A 24,339-nucleotide genomic window follows, 5' to 3' on the forward strand; every position below is an offset into this window, starting at 1 on the left:
CTAAGCCTGGGAAGGATCCAGAGATTCCTTCAAACGACCATCCAATTGCTTTGATGAGCTGACTCTGTAAGACCTTAGAGAGGATGGTTAATGCTCATTTTGTTTGGTTCTTTGAATTAGAAAACCTCCTCTTGTCCACACTGTGTGGATTCCAATGACAACACTCCACTATGGACCACCTGATTTGACTTGAAATGTCAATCAGAAAAGCCTTTCTCAAGTGACACTATCTTGTATCAATATTTTTTTTTGTCTTGAGAAGGCTTATGATACTACATGGAGGTATGGCATTTTGTAAGACCTCTACTTATATGGGTTATGTGGCCATTTGCCCATTTTTATTAAAAATGTTTTAATGGATAGATGATTTCAAGTTCATGTGGGTTTGACACTTTTTTGTTCTTTCCAACAGGAACTTGGAACTCCTCACAGCTATGTTTTGAGCATCACACTTTTCAGTATAAAAATTAATGCCATCACTGAACAACTCCCTCTTACTGTTGCAAACAGGCTCTATATCGACAACTTTCACATCTCGCATCAGTCATCAAACATGAGGTATATTAAGCACAACTACAGACTCCCCTCTTTTGATTACTGAAGAGGACCACAGTAAACCGTTTTACTTTCTCCCTCTAAAACTGTATGCATACACTTTTGCTGCCAGCAGGATATTCACCCTGATTCTGAAGTCCATGTAAGTGAAGTTGTGTTTACTGTGGTCTCTGAGACAAAGCTCTTGGGGATTATCTTTAACTGTAAGCTTACTTTTCTACCACACATCAAGCAGCTTTGAGTTGAATGTACAAGAGCACTGAACATTCTCCATGTCCTGTCTTCCACCACTTAGGGAGTGGATTGATGTTCTATGCTAAAGATACATCAGGTTTTTATGCAATCAAAACTAGACTATGGGTCTCTTGTATATGGCTCTGCCAGGACCTCGGCCTTAAAGATGCTGGACCCCATTCATCATCAGGGACCTTGGCTCTGCACGGAGCTATACACAATTTCCCAGTTCAGAGCTTATACACAGGATCTCATGAACCTCCTCTGCAACTCTGCCAATTGCAATTGTCTTTACTGAATGCTTCTAAACTTTGATCTTTACCACAGCATCCCACCTGGAGATATGTTTTCCTTCCTCAGTGGGCCATGCTTTTTCAGAACAGATGATCTACCATTGTTCCTTTTGGCCTTCATATCCAGGCACAGTTGAATGAATTGGATCTGTCCTTGGATAACATTGCTGTATCCACTGTTCAGCCCATCCTACCATGGCTTATTACAATCTCAAAGTGTGACCTTTGTTTAAGTCATCTGAGAAAAGCAGATACTCCTGCTTGGGAGTCCAGTCTTTTATTTGCTGAACATCTTTTGAACCATCCTTCCATTCCTGTTTATACAGATGGTTTAAATTTAGGTAACACTGTGGGTTCTGCCATGGTTTGTTGTGGTTGCACACAGCATCCCCTCTACAGTTTCTGTGTTCACTACTGAAATGTATGCCATTTCTGTTGCCCTGGATCACAAAGAAACTCAGCAGTACTCAAATTGCACTATTTATTCTGACTCGCTTAGTTCTCTACTAGCCCTGGAATTGCTTCATGTTAGTCCTCACCCTGTTCTCACCGATATTAAAACCTTACTGGCCCATTGCTCTTTAACATCAACTTCTATCCAGTTCTTCTGGATATCAGCCCATGTTGGTATTTTCAGGAACAAGCTTGCTGACACCACAGCTAAGTCTGTTTGCTATGGCACTATCAGAGTTGTGCCTGCTTCATACATGGACTATTGCCCTGTATTCAAAACTTGGCTCCCTGCCAGTTGGCACTCAACTTGGAGTGAGCAATGTGAAAACAAGCTTTTCCAAATAAAACCTTCTATTGGACTTTGGCCATCTTGTTTCCATAAGATTCAGAAAGAGGAAGTTGTCCTAACTAGACTACACATTGGTCACAGTTTTTAACTCATTGTTTTCTTTTATCTAGGACTGATGCACCAGTGTGTGGTCTGTGTGAGCCACATTTTACTGTCTTGCCATCTTTATGACTCTCAACAATGGCACCCTTTTTACACGTCTTTTGTCCCAAGGTTTATCCATAATGTTGGACAGTGTCATTGGTGAGGGTGACACTGTCCACCTTACAAAAGGTTTTAGTTTTTTAAAGGCCATTGGCCTTTTTAAAGGTATTTAAGTTTTTAATTCATAAATTAGACTTTTTTAAAAAAATATGATTCCTTTATGTGAATTAAAGCACAATTAGTTCGATATGAAATTAGAAAATAGCCGTAACATCAAATAACTCGAAACCAGGACTGTAAAGACCAACTTCAAGTGACTAACAGTGATGTTTGAACTTACCCGTTAGTCATCCTGGGAGTTATGATAATTAAAGTTATGCTATAGAAAGTTTTTTAAAACTTGTATTACTGTACTTTCTCTCTTACTGCTGTAAACTAGATATAAAAATTGGATTTAATGCTATTAAAGTTTTTAATTCAAAAATTACACTTTGTTTTGTTTTACTTTGATTCCTTTTTATGAATTTTAATAATTTTACTTTAACATTTTACCGGACATTTGGTGCAGGCAGCCTAGTTGCTTTGCGCCATGAAACATCAAACCAACCAATTCTCTCTAAATTACCTCAGTTTTGATCCCTGTTTCCCATTTCTCAAACTTTGACTATCATTGCCTTTAATTAGGATTAAGCTCATCTGTTCCTTTATGTTTATCTCCTCTTCCCTTCTGTTCCAACGTGCTCTATCCTCCATCTTCACACCTGCTTTTAATAGGTCCTTGGCAAAGTTTTCTGGTTTCTTTCACAGAGTAGCTTCATATTTAGTGTGTTCCATTCACACTTCTTTGACTGTTTATTTATGCACATGGAGAATTTGTCATTCCTGTAAATTGACTTGGGATTTCCAGGTTTCTTACTCAGTGATTGCCTGTATCTCTGAGTGTCTCACATGGCTCTTTGTCAGGGGTTTTTTGGTCTCCTTGATTTCAGATGTTGGGTAGCATTATTCCCTACCTTCCTTTTTTCCCATTTCCTTATGGTTTTTGCCTTTCCTGTTTTTTCCCACATTCTTTTCCTTCCACTGCATTGATCACTGAGGCATCCATCTCTTTTGGTTTGGGACATTCACATGGTCCTTCATGCCTTTACCCTACCTTCATTTGAACCTCTGTCTGTGTATTCCCTATTTCTCTTCTCTCCTTGATGGCATACATCTTTCTCCTTCCAGTTTATAGTCATCATACGTTGGATAATTTTATACTTAATGTTACCAAGTCCTTGTAACACTTCTTCTTTATCTGGATCATGCTTTCATTGCTACAGCTTCTGTGGCTTATGATGTTCAGGCCTACCCTCAGTTCTCATTTCTGCCCTACTACTGATCCAGATTGATTTCTTTGTTCTGTCTGTGCCCTACATATTATATTGGCAACACAGATTTCTTTCAGGGCCCTTGTTCTCACCAGTTTCTCCCTTTTCAACCTTCCCCTTCCCATGATGCTTACCCACTTTTGATCCAGGAGACTTATTCCTCATTGTCTTCCTGGTGTGATATCTTTCATGTTTCCTGTCATCAACCACATTACCTTCCCTTCTTCTATGCCTCTTGTCACATTCTACTATAGAGCATGAATAGAACTTTGCACACATTCATCTACAACCATCTACACCATATCACTGTTTCTGCTTCCTCAGATATCACCTACCACCTGTGGCTATTCTCCAAACTTCAGGATAGCAATGACACACAGTGAATCTTTACTAATGCTTTCTTTTCTTTGCTTCAGCTTCACTTTGGCAATGTGGCAAGTGGTGTCTGATCAGATATTGTACTCTGAATAAATTCCACTTAGATAGCTATAACTACTTGCAGATATTCTTCTTTCAAAGTTTCACAAGTTTCTCTTCCAATTCAGTTTGGGATTCGAGCTGACTCTGTGAGTGTAGAGAGAAATACTGTCTTGGAAGTGATAATTTTCCTAAATGAAAATGTATTTTGATAGATATTTTCTTCCTATCACACTTCCCACCTTTCCTGTTCCCCATCTTCTGATGCTCACACCTTCTGCCAAACTTTGAAGTGATAGTTCAGGGTAGCACATAGAGGTAATCACATGTGTCGTGATAGTAGTGCTCTCCCGTTAGTGGAGAAGTGACGCATAGTGATTTACATGAGAGATATGTTGGTACTTTGGATTCCAATAGAGGGAAGGTTGAAGGCTTGTGGTATGTGCTCATAAAACGTTCTCATCTAGAGGGCAGCACAGAAGGAGAAAAGTTAATCTTGTTATTCCCTATCAGAAATATATTTTCATTTAGGAAAATTATAGCTTTTCATTAATTTACCTCATTTATGCAATAAGTTTATAATTTTTACATTTTAGTTACTTTTATAATAATAAATAAATAAAGGATGCATACAATAAAATATATAGTACTTACATGGGTATTTACTGTCAACTGTTAGTAAAACTTCCTAATTTTTTATTCCAGTGATACTACTATATGAGATAATTTTTGTTTAAATAAATAATGCACCAAAGAACCCAGAATAATAACACACAAAAAGCAGACAATGTCATGTAACTATTGCAGTTTTTCTTTCTTTCTAATTATTCAACAAGAGCCTTTAAAAATTAAGCTAACTTCATAGATAATAATCTCAAACTGGAGGAAAAATAGACAGTTATCTGTACAGAATATAATGCAGTATAATACTCAAACTGGTAGATTAAAACACAGAATTTCTATTGGGTATAAATAATATAGTATAAAACAAACTGTTGACAATTTGTGAAAATGGAATGTGACAGGTGGGCATGCCACACAAGTTTGATTTTCTAGCTTACTTCATAGACAAATAAGACTGATGACTTGAGTAATATCTATATTATATTGAGTGGTTTACATCAACCCTAGCAAGATAGGTTTTCCTATGGTTGCAGGTCAATGACCATGTCATCATATTTGTAAACTAACATTCAAAGTTTTATTGGACTATTATTTTATAAATGTATGTCAATAACTTTGGTACCAAATTGTAAATTACAATTCAAATTTTTGTATTATAAATTGGTCAGTTTCTCAATTTAAAAAGGAAATGGGTCATTCCATGTCAGCTCACTCACCTAGGGCTTCCCAATTCATTTCATAGATGTCCTTGAAAAATTTTAAGCAAAAACTTCATTTGATTTATTCAGCCATGCAGTACAGCTTTAGGATTTTACATGGCTGAATAAATCAAAATGAAGTTTTTGCTTGAATTTTTTAAAGGAAAATTTATGGCATGCACTGGGAAAAATTATTTTTTCTGTGTTAGTTGGAATGGAATGACCCAAATATAAAAAATTTAATTTTTGTATGTCGTGGCATGATAAATGTAGCTTTGGTTCAAATGAGATGTTTGTGAAATTTAAATAAAAAGTATAGTTTCTTATAAATTCAAATTACTATAGTGACTAGCTAGAATATAAAAATCATCAGGATTTTCTATTTTCTGAGATATTAATACATTTATTGAACCAATCAAGGTGGCCTCACCGACTTTTTCATTTTTGAAAATACTTGCATATGTATAACTACATTACCCAATGATATATGTGTAACCCATTAAAAGTTCAGAATGCACCCCTAATAGTTTCTTAGCCTGTTTAAAGTATTTGTGTAGGAAACTTTCTTTATATGCTAGATTCCAAGAAGTGAAATAAGACATTAGTGAGCTCAAAAAAATTTTTTTTAGAGTCAAATACAGCTTAGTTACTAAGCTTGATAAATTATAGTGGAATTCTATGGCATTTATATAGCAATTATAATTTTCTTTTTAGTTCTAAAAACATATATAAAGGCAAATGAGAAATTATTTTGTTTCACATCTTCCACATGTGGAATTTGATAAGACTTAATAACTATCACAAGCAGTAAATGAGTACAAAGTTTGTAACTAGAAGAGGTAGTTGTTTCTATACTTCTTTAATTACTGTTGTACGTGTTATGAAAAATAATTGAAATTTAATAACTTATTTGTAAATAGTAATAACATATATAATGTAACCAAAATGGGTCTATTGTACAAAATACTGGTCCACTAGAACACAGGCAGTCACTGTAAATGTTAGTCAGGCATGGCTGAGAGGTCAGTATAATAAAAATAATAAATATATATTATGTATAGTATTGTGATATTTAAGCTGCTTAAACTAAACATTTGTTTTTTTCATGTTATAATTTGTAGTCATTCTAGAAAGACAAAGCATAATTTATATACACTTCTATTTTTTTTTATGGTTACATCAACCAAACCTGTACAAAGATACAATAGTGAAAATAATAATTTTTTTCTGATAAATGTTTGATAATTATGTGAATGTTATAATTATTTCACATGTGAAATTTGAAAATTTTTGACATCATAAAAGTATTTCTAATTTCAAAATCAAAATAACTTTGCATGTTGGATAGTCAACATTCAGAAAGAAAAAATGCACAAGAAAAACTTTACTTAAATAATCTTAAAACTTAAAAAAAAAGTGATTATTTTCTGTACAAAAACCTTGTAATGTTTACTAATAAATTGAAGAATATTCTGAAGATATGCTTATTGTATTAAACATTACAGCAGGAAAACTATAACAAGCACAAAATTATTGCATGGTTTTACAAGCTAAAAGTTTCCATATAGTTATAAAACATACAGTAACCTCATCATATCTGGGGAAAATATGTAACGCACAATTGATCAAATTTTGAAAGTCAAATATGAGTGCCACCTTTTGAAAATTGGGACTGTTAAATTTATAGAAACTGTGTTTAATATATTATTTAAGTAATTTTATTTGTTTATGCTTTTGTAGTGTACAATCACCTTTTTACTAGTACAAGATGGTAAAACTACCTTAGATACAGTAAACACTTATTAATATTAACAGAAAAAAGTATTAATTTCTAAAGTACAGGAACATGTGAAATGGTATTAAATAATTTGAAATTTGTAATATTAATTGGTTATTACAGTAGAAGTAAATGAAAAGTGTAACATTTTCATATTTTCTTAAAGTAAAACTTAACCACACTCTTCAATATTACCTTTATTATTTTATTGTATAGATAAACTACATTTTTGTTTTGTTAGTGGTATTAAATGTTCATGTTTTATAGAAAGGATGTATATTTAATGTTCATTCATGGCATTTATAAAAAGTAGTAACAACAAGAAAATAAACCACAGTTAAAAAAACCAAGTAATTCAGTTGCTTTATGAAGCTCTGTTTGACAAAATGTTTGAATTAATTCATTCTCAATTTAACCTTGTAGAAGAAAAGATCTAGTGTCAGTAGATGCTAGGGTGATTAGTAGTCTGAAGTTTAGTGTATGTGTAATTTATTTGTTTTGAAAATTGTGTAAGTGTACATTTTGATTTCAGTTTATTTAAATATGCAATGTAGATGAAAAAAAGAAGAAACACAAAAAAAAGAAAAAAAAGCGTAAACATCTAAAAGAAAAAAAGAGGGCAAAAAAACACAGTCATACCAAGAAAAAGAAAAAAGTGTCAAGTACAGAAAACAGTAGCAGCCATGACAGTTCTGATGAGGATGAAAAACAAGAACTTGCTTTATGGGTAGAAAGAAAAGGTAACCTTAATTATTATTTATCATGGTATTGCATACATAAGTTAAACAGTTCTTGAATGCATAATAATACAAGAAGTATTAAAAAACTTAATGTATTTTTATAAGAAGATGTGGCCAAAGATTTATTTTTTTAAGATACATATGTCAGTGTAGTATCATTGACCATATGATTTTTTTATCAGTCTATGAGAGAGTTTCCTGCCTTATTTACATAAACGTTTTTCAGTAGACAGAGATAATGAAGAAGATGATGATGATGATACAGTGGGACCATTACCCAAGTCACATGTACAACTGTCTGCAAAAGAGTGAGTATACTTTTTCACAAACATACTAGCAATGGAAAGATACAACTATTGAGGAAATGTATACTATTTTTGCTCTGGTGATGTGTATGCCACATGTAAAAAAGCATGTGTTGGAGTTATGATCCACTAATAAAAACCCCAATTTTTCCAAAATACATTACTTGAGATTAATTCAGGGAAATTCTTCAATATTTCCACTTTGTAAATAATGAAGAATTGGATGCAAATGATCAGTTAGAAAAGTGTTTACAGTGGTGAGGAATAAAGCTGAGGAATCTTTTTCTTCATTTCAAAAAGAAGTTATTGATGAATCTTTGATTCTTTTCAAGGGTCACATTGTTTTCAAGCAATACATTCCAAACAAGCACCATAGATTTGGAATAAAAATATTTGTATCATGTGATTGTGAGATAGGAATTGTAATAGATATAATTATCTATTCTACAAGTGATGTAGATGCCCCCAAAGATCCATGATTAGAATTTTTGGGATCAGTTGTCAAGCAATTGATGAAAGGACTACCTTGGAAAAGATTATATATTATATACTGATAATTATTATACAAACTGAATTTTTAGCACTCTAATGGAAAAACAAGCATCCTGTTACTTTGCTTAATACAATACATAAAGGTGAAATGAAATACAGTTGAAAGGATGATTACAAAACTAAACCACCAGTAACTAAACCTGATATGGTTTTAAATTATACTATTAACATGAGACTAGTTGACAAAAGTGACATGCAAATTGGTCAAATTGACTGTCTTTGTAAAAGTAAGAAGTGGCACAAGAAGGTCTTTTTTTCACCTAACTAATATTTCAGTTTTGAATTCTTATTACCTCGTATCTGGTAAAAAGTGGCAAGAAGCCATCATTGAGGCTTAATATGAGGCAAATTAATAATAAAAATGTTAAAGAATATGTTTAAGAATTATTTTATGTCTGTGGTGCACTGCTACCTACAACATTCCCTCTGTTTTAAGGGTTAAACTCCACCCAGCATTATGTAAATATTTGACTCTAACAGTATAAAAGGGTATAAATTCCTTGTGTTTTGACATTTTAGTAACATTACCGTATATTAGCTGTAATGGATGATGTTTTGAAAGAAAAGTCCCTTGTATATATTTATATACCTGCATGAAGATCTCATATTTTTATCCGTGATGACAAGTACCAAAACTAAAGACAATCCTGTGTGACATGGTGGAACCATTTTGTATTTAGGATCAGATATTGAACAACAGGACTCTTAAAAAACAATCCAGTGCATTTAATTATTTGTAGATATGTGTTGCTTTCTTGAAAATTAATATGTTACACATTTTATTAAAGTCATTGATAATGTAACAAAATCAGTAATTTGCTTAATTTTATGCTTTTTTTAAATATCACAATCTACAGTAATTTTATTTAAAAGGAACAACAAATCAACATTAGAAGCGATGGATTGTTCTAATAAATTTGCACACTGCTGTATATTATAAGGTTCATAAATTTCTACAATTATTATTTCATTTTTCTTTCAACTTTTTAATCACTCTTGTGGAATGCTAATACACTGTAAAAAAAACTAATGATTACAGAATTAATGAAACTTGTATTGTTGCAGCAGTAATAAAAGTATTTGGTGTGGTTTTTACATATTTCAACAACTTTTGTCAATAGCTGTTATCCTTGATGAATGGGTAAAAGGAAATACATATTTTTTTAATCTGGAGGTATTGATCATTCGTTTGCCAAATTTTTACAATGTTACACTTCACAGTATGAATTATGAGGGAACATAGTTATTGCATAATTGTTTTCCATCACAAAGTAGATTTATTTTGTGGTACGAAGTAAAGTCTATCATATTGGTAGTTAATTTAAGGTGTTATCTGTAATACTTGAATATATTTAAAATACTTTAATACAAAAAAAACTCACTGTATATGAATAATTTGTCAAGAGAAAGAAGAAAGTGAACCAAAATTTATTTTGGTGCATTTAAAATTATTATCTAACAAAACACTAAAATAATACATTCTATTTTTAAATCATCAAAAAATAAGATATTTATTTTGTTTTCCTGTATTATTCAATTTATTTTTGTGTCTTCCACCCTCTTCCTGTGTAAGAATACATATACAAGATAGTGAAAACTGTAGAATTTCATAAGTGGGCACCAAAGCATTGTTCACCATATCTGACTTAGCTCTGTGGCTCTAAGTAGGTTGGTGGGTTTATAAAGTGCTTTTGTGGTATTGTTATATTTAATTGATTGTTTTTCATTATCTGAATTAGTTCAGTTTTTGTTTCCACTACAGTTATGGTAAAGCCTTGTTGCCTGGAGAAGGTGCTGCTATGGCAGCATATGTTGCTGAGGGAAAACGAATACCCAGACGTGGTGAAATTGGCCTGACCAGTGAAGAAATAGAATCATTTGAGCAGGTTGGATATGTCATGAGTGGTAGCAGGTGTGTTTTTCTTTTGCTTGTGATGTTCAGTTAATAATTAGCATGTTTGCTGTGACATAATGTATTAAGTATAAAAATGTAAACATTAAAAAGGTGCCAAGGAGCAGTCACAGTATCCTAAACTCATATGCTGCAAGAGAAATTTGGCTTTAAAATGTGTGTTTGTGATCCACTGGTGGAGCACATGGCTGCAAACATATTAAACTTGACTAATAGTTACATTCATACAAATGTTATACATTTGAATTTAACACTACCATATAAAATAAGTTTCAAATCATTTTGAAAAATATAGTACATCATATATTCTTAGTTGTTTTTGCTTCAACTCATTAAACTTTGCTGAATTCTGCAGCTAATGTAGAGTGGGTTGCAAAAAGTGTATTACACTATTTAACTTTTTTTTTTTTTTACTTTCACAGAATTATTCACTTGTAATTATACGATAACATGAAATTTCTTTTCAGAATAAATATAATTTAAATTCATTGACTAAAACAGATGTTGAATATATTACAAGCATGATAAAAATTAAGTAAGAACAGATACTGTACAAGTACAAACTGAAACCTCATTAAGTGTAGAAAAAATTGTCACAGTACCATAATAAGACACGTTATTTTATATACATCTAATATTTTTGAGACAATCTTTGTTCTTCTATTATCATTAATTTCTGATTAAAACATAGATAACTACAAATTAGCTCATTAATATACTAATGTGACTTTTTTTTTCGTATTTATAATAATTAAAATGTGTTTATCCATCAGATGGATACCCTCACTATTAACAGTATTTTCAGCCATAACCCAAAATGCATCTTGTAAAGTTTGACCAGCTTTGGTTAGTTTTAAATTCACATAGTAAGCAATGCAAACATTTATTCCTATTATAGAAAAATATGTATTAAAACATTTTAACAATATACTTGTTTATGAAATTAATATTAAAAAAAGAATAAATGTTACCGTTGTTCCAAATGGCTTGTATTTTTTTTCCAACATAGCTCTCATAAATATCACCTTTTTATGGTGAGATGCAAAAGTAGATTCATCACTCTAATGATAAACAGTCTGTTGTGAACTTAGTCCTTGACAGTCCTTTTTTGTTTGTAAGTGTCAGATCTGTATTTGACAGTATTCCTACAAGTCTTCTGATGGTTTGTAGTTTGGTGAAATCCCACTTTTTAAGATATTTCTTAGCTGCTTACTTCTCTTCATGAAGTGTAATAATGTCATGCTTTACATCAGTGAGGCATTTTAAATGGAAGCCATTTGAATACTGCAACATTAACAAGGAATAATGACTCATGAAACAGTCTAATGCTCTACTTCTCTGATGCATTGATTTCTGAAGTCCACAATTCTCCCATCAAAGCATATTTGTTGTGTACTAGATTATGGCTTAAAACTCAGCTTCTAATAATGGTTAATAAAATGTTTTAAAAAACAATAAGTAAAAGTACACCAGATGGTGAAGGACTTTGCCAGCTACTATAAGATCTTAAGAAAAAGGAAATCAAAAACCTTTTATTAAAAGAATATTCGTCTAGAACTAATACCGTGATTTACTTGATCAAAAGGTTACTTGCAACCAAGATTTTGAGATTCAAATCATGAGCAATTGTGAAATAATTCAATGATTTATTAGATATATATATATATATATATATATATATGTATATACTTCTTTCATTACATAATGTTTGTTGTTCACAATCTGATTGGAAATCTAGTTATTTATAATCCAGTAATATTCATTAGCTTAAAAAATGTTTATTCCAAAAATATATTTGATCCAGAAAATAACTTTCCTGAAATCATTATTGGTTCTATGTTATGGTTGTTCATGTCCTCTTTATAAAATACTGTAAAAATACTTTATAACAATTTTTCTAACATACCATTAATGTAACCAAAGAATTAAAAATTTCCCAGTACTGTAAGTCTCATCAAGAAATTGCAGAATATACCAATGTTTTTTCAGGTATCCTGTGAGAAGTATTAAAATTTCAGTAAAATGTGAAAATGGGGTTATTTCAGAGAACTTAATACCTATAATATCTCAAAACATGATATGCAATTTTAGAAAAATTAAAGTAATGAAATATTTCAGTGTTTCAATCGAGATAATGTGATTGAAATTAAATAACACCTGGTTACAGAACACTGTTTTGGATAAAAGTATAATTGAGATAAGTTGTCATTATATGAATAAAACTTGTCTTTAAATGACAATATCAGAAGATTGTTATTGGTGTTATGGTAATATCTGATTTCTGAAGCAGTTGCTTTTCTTTTTTTTGTCAGACATCGCCGTATGGAAGCCGTACGTTTGCGTAAAGAAAACCAGATATACAGTGCTGACGAGAAACGAGCTCTTGCTATGTTTAACAAGGAAGAGAGGCAGAAACGAGAGAACAAGATTCTTTCTCAGTTCCGTGACATGATCCACGTAAAGTTGAAGCATAAATAACTTACGGGAAGGGGCAAAAAAGTTTAACACTATAATAAACTTGTAATTATTCAATTGTATACTTAAAACTGTTTTTCACACTTCTAAATGTTTCATTATTAATAAGAAATAAAAATTAATAGTGAAAGATATACTAGAGTGCAGACAAGCATATTTCTAATCAAAGAAACCTAGAATTTTTATACAATTAACTATAGTTAGTATGTGTAAATGTATTAAACATATTTGATTTTGCATACTATGAATTGAAAGATGCATTAGAACAAAACACAAGGTGAAAGTATACTCTGATTTCTGAACAATTTTTTATATTGCTGTAACTACACCGAGGCATGACTAGGCTATTGCCTCATCCGTAGCTTAACTTAATGGAAAGATGGAAGTGTGCAGAAAACAATTATGCACTCAAGGCATTTTAGGAAACACCCAAACACAGGAAATTAACTGACCTTTTTTTTTAAAAAAAAAAAGTTGGTTGTTACCAAGACAGTAAACTGAAGACCAAGAGGGTAGAAGGATGAAGTGTTCACGGTTAATACAGGATTACTTTGTGAAAATAAGTTCAGCGGAACCCGTCTCAAGCAGCCACCTTCGGGACTGAGACAATCTGGCCTGATTAGAGGGGTTCCACTGTACATAATTAGGGATTATGTAAACAAAAATAGGGACTGTGATTGAATGACCACTTTCAAGGGGTGACCGAATCTGAGGGGTTCCACTGTAAATATATAACTGTAGCTGTGATTTATATACTATGACTTACTTGACCCAACATAACGTTTATACGTGTAGTACTCTAGAAGTTCTCAATACAGTTCAAAGGGTCCAAGCATGGTTTGTCATTGTTTTCATGTGTAGCAAGATTTCAATGAAAACTATTAAAATATATAAAATTCAGGAAACCTTAAAACATTCCAATATATTTATTTATATAATTTAACATCTGCTCACCTACACAATAAATATACCACAGTAAGACTATTAAAAAATATGTAACTTTAGTCCAGCCATAACTTGTAATTCTTAATTATTCAGCAACACATTCTTATGTTTATGAACTACATGATAAAAAATGCAATACTTTTGATACTTAACATTAAACAAGCTTGTAATTCTATTTGCCTTTCTAGGGAGTAGAAAAAAATTAGCTAAAACTATGTTTCCTCAAACCAAAAATGATTAAAATACATGAAAGATCTTGAACTCACCATTATAAAAAGTTCCCAAAATATATAAATTTGTGAAACATACACCAAAAAAATGCTTAACTTTAGTCTTCACAGGATAAAAAAAGAAAAAATCCACACAACATAAAATATCAAATCTTCAAACATTTGAAGGAAAAGGAAATAATTTAAGCTTAAATGTGTCATTGTTTAAATAAAACTTTGCTTTCCCAGTTTCTCAAAATCCAAAATGTGTAACAATAACAAAAGCAAAATAAGCAACTATTCAGAAGCATCATGGTCACTGTGAAGGTAGTAAACATACCTTTGGTTTGGGTTTTTTTTTATTATTATTCACAAACATAAAAATTGATCAGGAAAGTAGAGAAAGTTATTGTTTCAGGAGTGCAGAACCAAACAACACATTCTTTATACATGCTAAACCATAACATTTTCATAACTCTACAAAGCTATACAAACTGGTTTTATTATGTAACCCACAAAAAGCTGTAGCTGGACACCAAAACCAAACAGTGTGATATTTTTAATATGGAATCAAGTAGTTTTTTTTTCAACCAAACTTAGTGAACTTTTATTCCTTTGCCAAGATTGTTAGATTTCAACGTAGCAACCTCTTGTTGTAAAATGTGGTATAATCAGACCCATATACAGTAGCAATGATAAAATTTATAACACTGTAAACCATTGATTTTCTAGATACATAGAACCATTTATTACAAAGAAACACAAAAATAAATTAGTTTTCAACCCTAAATCTTGACAAAAACAGATGTACTTTTAACTACTAAAGGATTGTCAATGCAAGTAGTATTGTGCAAAATAATGTTTCCTATATTATACACAGTTATCACCCGTACTTAGATGAAAATTTATTGAGAGAATTTTCTTTACAATTTTAATACTATGTAAAACTATATTAATGTATAGTAGTAATAAAAAAAATACTAAATTCATATACTTCACTACAGTATCTTCCCATACAATACTGACAAGTTACTGAATTAGTATTACCAAACTACAATGCATTACAGAAAGCACTAACATTAGCTCATTGTATTTTGATGAGCCTGAGAGAATATCAGAGCTTAATAGTAGGTGAAGCAATTAGATATTTTTTTATTCACATACTTTGTAATTCCTCAAACACACCAACGTTAAATAGCAAGTTACTACCAGAGTAAAACTAATAATTATTCAGTGCTATTATGCAGTAATTTCACAAAATCAGTGTCTTAATACAATCTACCAGAAACATTTTTTCAAAGTAGCTTAAATGTTAATATGAATTTGAGAGTAATCAAATTTTGCTGATTCTGATGAAAAAGTAACAACTGATGCAAGTGTTATCTTTGTTACCCTTACATCTTGCTCATCCAATTTTCATTATTAAGATATGACCAAAGTTTGAATACTTACATTCAACGACAAACAATTTCATCATAACATTTTAGTTATAATACACAAATTGTATGATACCAAACTAAGGCATTATGGTTAATAATGAATTTAAAAAGTACAATTCTATGTTTAAAAATAATTTCACAACTGAAAGTTATATTCAGCTACAGTCTGTTTTTCATTTCATGAAAATCACCAGCATCATTATTATTTTCAACATAATTACAATCACAGTATGAGACATTCATCCAAAAAATGTCTGAAGTAACCAAGTTATTAATGATTTTTTTTTCAAATATGGTATTCAGTTATGTATCAACATCTTTAAAGATCCTTTGTTAATTTCACTGCTTGAATGTTTAACAACAAAATTTATCTTTTGTATGTATACAACAAAACTGAAGTAACTCAATCCAGAATAAAGGTTACAAGTTAAACAAAAGTTGCTTTAATATTTTAATTTCTAATTTGTTAATTTAAAAATAAATCAATGTGCTCATAATGAATACATAAAGTTTGATACGAAATATAACCAGTTTTTAATTCCATCCTTCAACAGAACTGAACAGTTTATTCTTTTGTAATGAGGTAAATTCTCATTATATTTTTGTTCAAGTTTGACAGCAATATAGACTATTAGAAGTTCTACAAGTAACAGGAAAACTTTGATAAAACAGTTAAGTAATAAGACTATTTTCTGTCAAAAAAGGTAATAGTTATTTAATTACTCAAACTATTATACAGATACAGATGTAATACCAACTAAGTTACTATCTCTCGAATGCAGCAAATTAGCTTGAGGTTTTCAATTCAAGAGTTACTACTGATGTTACCAGAGCTGAATATCCAATTTTTGCCCCATCTTGATTTTCACTTCTTTTGAAAGATTTTAGCAAAACAGTGTGCTATCCTCAAAATTTCCTTAACACCAATCAGGATTTATTTTTGGGAAAATAGAAAAGGAACACTGATTCTAAAGTAAAAAATGATAGTTTTATTCAGACTTAATTATCAAGAAAATATTTTAAAAAATTATACACATATAATTACAAACTGATCAGAAAGCAATAAAAGGATAGTAGTAATTATCATCAGAACCTTAAACAAATGTTGGTTTAAGTTTATTACACTTTGAAATTATGAATGGACAATTTTAAGCAGACAAAATAAAAATTATAAGCATAGTGAAAGTAATTAATGCAAGCTAATCATTGTAAGTTTATGATTCTTTGACACTGCATACTCCTAGTTAGACTGGTGTATTAAATTAGCAAAATAATATATTGGATTAACATTTAATTTTGATACACATATGTAGCTTGCTCTGATAATAAAATTGTAATAAAAATTAATTACTGGTATAACAGAAGATGTATTTCATACTGAATAGACTAATAAAAAAACAAACTCAGAATGATAAGTACATTCCACAATATACTGACTAGACCAACACTTTAGGAGGTATGAAATTATGTCTTTGATGAATATTATTCTCTGAGGAAACTGTTGTACAAAATTAAATATTCACTGGAATACATTACTATAATTTGCCTTGATTGGAGCTTAACTTAATAATTACTAAATGACACATGAAATAAACATAGGTGAAGTAAGATTAAAAATAATCATTTCATTATGATAATCTATTAGTTACAGCAGTACCTACTTTTATTCTATCATGCTAACCTACCAAACACAAACTTTACTACCCAGAAAATCAGATGTGATAACCACAACAGGTTAATTCCCTTTACTGTACATTTTCTTGCTTCCTGTTTCATTAATTCATACAAGGTTTACGAAATTTAAGCATTTCTTTCTTAAAATCACCAGCAGAGTTGGGGAATTAAAAGCAAAGTACTATAAATGGCCAAAATTTAATATGCTACAGTATATGTAATATACATTCTTACATATAGGATTACAGTAGTAAACTATATTTGCTAGTGAAAACCAGAAACAACTCCTAAGGTAATTTTTATGGTAATATAATATTACATTAACACAAAACACAATGAAAATTGTATAAAACTGAGTTATTACCCATTGAAATGATATAAAAAATTGCTACTTACACCAAAAACAAAAGTGCACATATCAATATTCAGTAAGTATGCTCTCTATACTGACAAAGAAAATGCATAAGTATGACCATTATATGTTTTAGTACAATCACAGAATATTATTTAACATTTCACTGATGCTGTATTATAGTAAATGATTTTTACAGGTTTGCTAAGGAAATTTGTGTATAAAAATGTTTTTAATCATTTTAATAAAATACTGCTTCAATACATTTGAAGTTACACTAAATTTATGTTTGTGTTTTTTTTTTGGGGGTATCATCTATCTTTGATCAATAGCTACCTGAGATACTGTCTTAAAATTAGAAAAATACTCTTTAAGTCCAGATTTTCACCACCACATCATATACTGTGTGAAAAACGAAGTTTCATGGATTCTGATACCTCCTAACCATAAATGGTAACACTGGCAATGTATAATCCATCAACATTTCAGTTCCTGTACAAGACACACTTCACTGGAGCTGACTTGTGACTAAACTTCATACAAAGTAATCAAGAAAAGATAATTATTTTATAATAAAGATTTCTCCACCATGATTCTGTCATAACCCTGGGGAGGCTGATGATAAAACTTATCAAAAGCTGCATCCAGGATAGCTCCATCATCCACTGTGTAGAACAAAATGTAAAATGTTATTGCTAATGGTGCATCTTCACAAATCTCACCTCTATTTATAATTAAAAAAAATTAATTTTCATATTATATAAAAAAATTTATATCACATGCACAAGCTTACACTCAAAATTCCAACCACAAATTTTTGTAACCTCTTATCAAGATGTCCACATGAAAGAGGCCCTCTATGCTTAGAAGTAAGAATTTTGTTTGTTTGTTTTGAATTTCGCATAAAGCTACTCGAGGGCTATTTGTGCTAGCCGTTCCTAATTTAGTAGTGTAAGACTAGAGGGAAGGCAGATGGTCATCACCACCCACTGCCAACTCTTGGGCTACTCTTTTACCAATGAATAGTGGGATTGACCGTCACATTATAACGCCCCCACGGCTGAAAGGGCGAGCATGTTTGGTGCAACCAGGATGCGAACCCGTGACCCTCAGATTACCAGTCGCATGCCTTAACAAGCTTGGCCATGCCGGGCCCTACAAGTAAGAAGACAAACAAAAGTTTTCTACTAGATCTGAAGGCAATAAGCTTCATCAGTTCAATGTGCAAGACAAAGTTTTGATCTGATAATGCAAGTTCTTCATGTTCACTTTTTCAAAATGTGCAACAGAAAATTGGAACGTTCTCGGGGTAAATTGAAATAGATATATGAAGCTAATTAACATTACAAGTGATGCCATGCTCCTTCAATTAATAATTATTTGAATTAATTTCAATTAATTAAAATAAATATTAACTGTTGATCAAACTGACCTTATACTACTGCGATAAAAACTATTTTAACAACCTCAACAAGCACAAAAATATGAGGTGTGAAATATTTTGTTTTGTTTTTTCTTCTTATTTTGAAGGACAAAAAATTGGAAAACCAAATAAATAATAATCATTATATTTGAAGATAAAGCCTAACTGTTTACAGAAACTAAGGTATTATGAAATTACAGAAAGATACACCACAAATTTTGCCATGTAACTAATCACGTAACACACTAGAAGCTGGTAACACACAAGTAAAATGCTGTTATAAATTTATATGATTAAAAACACCAAGCAGTAAAAACGTAACTTCCTTGTAAAAAACATTTCAATATATTAAAAAACAACTGTAGTTGATTGAGTAGCATGATAAACATAGTAACACAGACTACAGTGAAAATGCACAGATAACATTTATACTTTGTGAAAATATGTTAACTTAAATGATATGTTGTTATTTGTTATTTTAGAAGAATCTCTGTTGGAACACACATGACTCTCAGAATCAAAAAAATTCCACAACTGTATGTTTGTTGTTTCCTACAGATGTCTCTCAGTTCTGTAGTTTAATATGGTTTAGATGTACACAGGCTCAGTCAGTGACCTGTTTGTCCAATGTAAAAATTACTGCACTTTTTTAATTTTAAATTATACATCCAGTAGCACATATAAATGACTGTCTTACACTGAAAGTTTAATTTTTTCCATGTATATATGTGGTACTGTTTATGTATGTATATGTAACACACCTATTTTGTTTACATGTTTAAGTACGTGGTGTATCACATTGCCTTTAGTTAGAATTTCTGTGTACCAGAATTTCTTTGATGTTTGTATCACATCTGTAACTAATAATGGGTGAAACAACTCACAATTTTTTGTCTGATTATCCACCTAAATAAAAATTATGAAAAAACAAGTTAGCAATGTTAAAATCATCACTAAATAACCAGCAGATACTGTTGACAACATTCAGTAAGGAAGTTGATACAACAACTGAAGCTAGTTTTGTTATATCGTGGAATATTGCTCGTGCTAAACACCCATATCGTGATGGCAAATTTGTTAAGAATATAGCTGAAGTTGTTGCAGTATTAGATCCAAATAACAAAACTTCAGTGACTAATAGCACAAACACCAGCTTCACACCACACTAGAGAGAGATGTACCTCCCAGGACAGTGCTGATGTTGCAGGTAAAATACAAAATGATTTAAAGAATTCTCTTGTAGTCAGCTTAGCCTGTGATGAATCTACAGACATACAATGCCACCCACAACTGGTGGTATTTGTTTATTATGTTTCCTCTGATGTAACTGTGAAAAACTAGATGTTGGATTTAGTGGCACTAAAAAAAACAACTCGAGGTGTTGACATTAAACATGTGCTTGACAGAGCCTTAACAAATGCTATCCCACTGGATAAACTAGTTAGTGTTGCAACAGATGGAGCACCTGCAATGGTGGGGAAAAATGCAAGATTAACTGCACTTATGAAAAGTGATTCCAGCTTTCCAAAGTTTCTCCCTGTTCATTGCATTATTCATCATGAACACTTGGCAGCCAGATACTTCAAGTATGAAGATGTTATGAAATTTGTTCTTGAAACTGTCAATTTCATATACTTAAATGGGAAGACCCATTGACAGTTCAAAAATTGTATTGAAGAACTGGAGCTTAAAGATAAACCCAGTGATGTCTCTTTCTACTGCATTGTGAGGTGGCTGTCAACCAGCAATGTCTTAAACAGGTTTGTGGATCTGTTGGAGTGTATTATTACTTTTCTTGAAGAAGATAAAAAATTATATCCTCAACTGGGAAATGATGAATGGATGCAAGATCTAATGTTCCTTACTAATATAATGAATTATCTACAAACTCTCAGCTTCACACTCCAGGGGAAGGATAAGGCAGTTTCTGATCTTACTCAGACAATTTTCAGCTTTCAGAATAAAATACTTTTTCAAAGAGAGATATTGTCAAGGAACTTCTATTAGTTTCCCAATCTCAAAAGGAGAGTAAATACATTCCTTGATATTGAAATAAAAGACCTGGAAGAATACAAAGATAAATTACAAGGGCTGCTTGATAATTTCTTAGACAAGTTTGAGGACTTGCAGAAGTGGAAGCCCTGCTTCACCTTTCTTCTAAATCCATTCATGGTTGATGTGATCAATGATGGTTGTCCAATTCTTGAACATCTGGTTACAAAATCATCTGTTGTGGAAATGGAACTAATAGAACAACAGGAGGACCTGGGTCTAAAGACAATCCATAAATCTCATTCTACTGTTGAGTTCTGGAAGCAAGTTTCAGAAATAAAATATCCTAAACTGAAGAAAACCAGTGTGAGACTCATCTCTATTTTCAGCACAACATACTGCTGTAAACCACTGTACTCTGTGATGAAGTTTGTGAAGTTGAAGCATTGTGCAATCCTTACAAATCAACACCTGATGGAGCTGATTCATACAGCCTTAACAATGTGTCAGCTGGAATTTCAATGACTCACAACCAAGATGGAAACTCACAAGACCTCTACTAACAGTAAACAGCCTGTTTACAACACAACGTCTGTTTGTGTCAGAAAAATATTATAAAACTAAAATTTTATAAGGTGGTATTTGAGTAAAATATCTTTAATTTTTTTGTTTTACATACTTTCCTCCATCTTTTGACCAGATATTTACAAAGACAAATAAATATCATTGAAAATACCTGTTTTAACTGCTTTTATTTTTATTTTTGGCAGTCTTTTTTAATATTTAAGAAAAATATGCAAATTTGGATTTCATTAACGTTTCTGTAGTTCGTTACCTTATCAAGTATGCTCAATATAGTTAAAACAATAATCAGCCAGAATTTTGAAAACATTTGGTTTTTTCAAACATACATATATGTGTGTGTACTTTAAGATTATTGAAACTAATACAAATTAACAGTTTAAAAACTATATACATGAATAAATATTATTACGTACATGTAATTCTTAATATTTATTTAACATTTATGTAACAAGATGTGCATGTAACAATAATGTGTGTGTAATATTTGTTCACATCTTGCATCTCTCAAACATCTGAAGTTTATCATATGTGGCTCTTATGTTAAGTAAGTTTGGCCATCCCTGATATGATGTATTCTAGTGGTCAGTCATCTTGTATTTATTTGTTAATCTTCAGAAAGAGCAATGTTGTGTCGGAGATTTGTCACTTACATTTTACAGAAGGATGAAAAAGTATATGTGGTATATTAAAGTTTCATATGCATTCCCTTTTGTGTTATCAATTGAAAACATCATGGGTGTTGATCCACAGCATTGATTAAGCCTTCAATTTTTGGTGTATCCATCAGAGATTTAAAAAAAAGGACCCATTTTTGTATACACAGCGACCCTCCCACAGATCTGTTTATAGTAGTTACCATTAAAAGAGAAAACGTTAAGTGTGGTTGGTTGGTTGTTTAGCATTTATTGGCACAAAGCAACTGAGCTGTCTGCACCAAACAACCAGTTAATAGGTAAAAAGTAAAATCATTAAAATATGTAAAATGAAATGATACCAAAATAAAACATAGTACAATTTTCAAATTAAAATCTTAAGAGTTAAAAAGACCAATGGCCCTTAAAAATGTAAAAACACAACTGAGGTGGATAGTGACATTGGCAATGTTAAGGGTGGACCCATGGTAAAAATATGTTTAAAATGGTGTTGTCACTCTCAATCTTAACAATGGCACAACAGTAAATTGTGGGCTATTGTGACCTGAGTGCCACACAGACCACACACTGGTGAGTCAGTACCAAATAAAAGAAAGCAGAGAGTTAAAAAACTGTGAACAATGCACAGCCTAGCCAGAACAACTTCCTTCTTCTGATCCTTATGGAAGCAAGACAGCCAAAGTCAAGCTTGTTATCATGTTGCTCATTCCAAGTTGCCTGCCAACTGGCATGGAGCCAAGCCTTTTATACAAGACTGTAGTCCACGTATGGAACAGACATGGAGGTGATAGTATCAGAGCAGACAAGATTTAGCTGCAATGTCAGCGAACTCATTCTGCAATAACCAACATAGCCTGGTATCAGGAAAAACTGGATAGAAGTAAATGATTTTGAACCACATGTATATATGGATATGGAAGGATAGTTCGAAAGATGTTCAGCAGATAAAGGCAACACTTAGAATGGGAGTATCTGCCTTCTTCAGATACCCAAAGAGATGTTATATTTAGAAATAGTAATTAGCCATGGTAGAATGGGCTGATCAGTGGATACTGCCATGTTATAAAAGGACAAACCCAATTTATTCAATTGCACCTGGATACAAAGGCCAAAATGAACAATGACAGACTGTTTATTCTGAAAAAGCAGTGTTTGCTGAGGAAGGAAAACACAAGCCCAGATGGTACGCTGTAGTAAGGATAAGAGTTTTGAAGCATACAGTAAAGACAATTGTAAATGGCAGAGGTATAGAGGAGGTTTATGAGACTCAGTGTACAAACTCTGTACTGGAGAAGTGCAGAAGGCCCCTATGCAGATCCAAAGCCCCTTATGGCAAACAGGGTCCAACATCTTCAAAACCAAGGTCATGGCAGAGACACAGACCAGAGACCCATAGTCCAGTTTTTGATCAAATGAGAGCACCATAGATTTTTAGCACAGAACATCGATCTGCTCCTCAAGAAGCAGAAAAGAGGACATAGAGGATGTGCAGTGTTCTTGTACACTTGACACATAGTTTCTTGATGCCCCAAGAACTTTGCCTCAGGGACTATTGGAAGCACAACTTCTCTGAGATGGAGCTCAAGATCTGAGTGAATACCCCATTTGCAGCAGAAGTGCATGCAAATGATTTTGGAGCAAGAAAAGGTAAAACCGTTTGCTGTGGTCCACTTCAGTAAGTGACTGAGGATAGTCTGTAGCTGCCGTTCACTAAATCTCATCCATAAAAACTGACACAAAATTTGGAAGTCATCAACACAGAAACTATTTGCAACTGTAAGGGGAAGTTGTACACTGATGGCATTAATCTTTATAATGAAAACTGTTAGACTCAAGACACAGCCCTGAAGGACTCTAAGTTCCTGTGGGAAAAAACAAGAAAGAGTCAAACCCACACGACTTGGAATTGTCAGTTCATTAAAAAATGTTTAATAAAAATGGGAAAATGGCCATGTAACCCATATGAGTGGAAATATCCCAAGATGCCATAACTCCACGTTATATCATAAGCTTTCTCAAGGTAAAAAAAATACAAAAACAATATATTTTCACTGGAGAAAGGCTTCCCTAATTGACGTTTCAAGTCGAATCAGGTGGTCCATGGTGGAGTGCTGTTGTTGGATCCCCCACTAAGTGAATAAGAGGAGGTTGTTTGATTTGAGGAACCAA

The 24,339-nt window shown here is 32.0% G+C and overlaps 2 protein-coding genes across 15 annotated transcripts in view; one reads left to right on the forward strand and one right to left on the reverse strand.

Annotated features, from left to right (window-relative positions):
* Window positions 1-13,032, forward strand: part of LOC143232404 (uncharacterized) — a 33,831-nt gene extending 20,799 nt beyond the window's left edge. For 4 of the 6 annotated variants that reach the window (XM_076467818.1, XM_076467819.1, XM_076467822.1 and 1 more), the window contains exons 5-8: window positions 7,469-7,654; window positions 7,881-7,962; window positions 10,274-10,423; window positions 12,736-13,032. In XM_076467818.1, the coding sequence (XP_076323933.1) occupies window positions 7,469-7,654; window positions 7,881-7,962; window positions 10,274-10,423; window positions 12,736-12,901 (584 nt within the window). In that variant the 3' untranslated portion in view covers window positions 12,902-13,032. The remainder of the gene's footprint in view (window positions 1-7,468; window positions 7,655-7,880; window positions 7,963-10,273; window positions 10,424-12,735) is intronic. The other 2 variants (XM_076467821.1, XM_076467820.1) reach the window with 1 other exon arrangement.
* Window positions 13,033-13,342: 310 nt separating this feature from the next.
* The window catches only part of LOC143232405 (SPRY domain-containing protein 7-like), a 32,799-nt gene continuing 21,802 nt past the window's right edge, over window positions 13,343-24,339 (reverse strand). For 2 of the 9 annotated variants that reach the window (XM_076467823.1, XM_076467828.1), the window contains exon 5: window positions 13,810-18,182. In XM_076467823.1, the coding sequence (XP_076323938.1) occupies window positions 18,085-18,182 (98 nt within the window). In that variant the 3' untranslated portion in view covers window positions 13,810-18,084. Of the gene's footprint in view, window positions 13,777-13,809; window positions 18,183-24,339 lie in introns of those variants that run through there. The other 7 variants (XR_013017523.1, XM_076467827.1, XM_076467831.1 and 4 more) reach the window with 7 other exon arrangements.

This window comes from Tachypleus tridentatus, chromosome 11, assembly GCF_004210375.1.
Source record: "Tachypleus tridentatus isolate NWPU-2018 chromosome 11, ASM421037v1, whole genome shotgun sequence".
Taxonomy (NCBI): domain Eukaryota; kingdom Metazoa; phylum Arthropoda; class Merostomata; order Xiphosura; family Limulidae; genus Tachypleus; species Tachypleus tridentatus.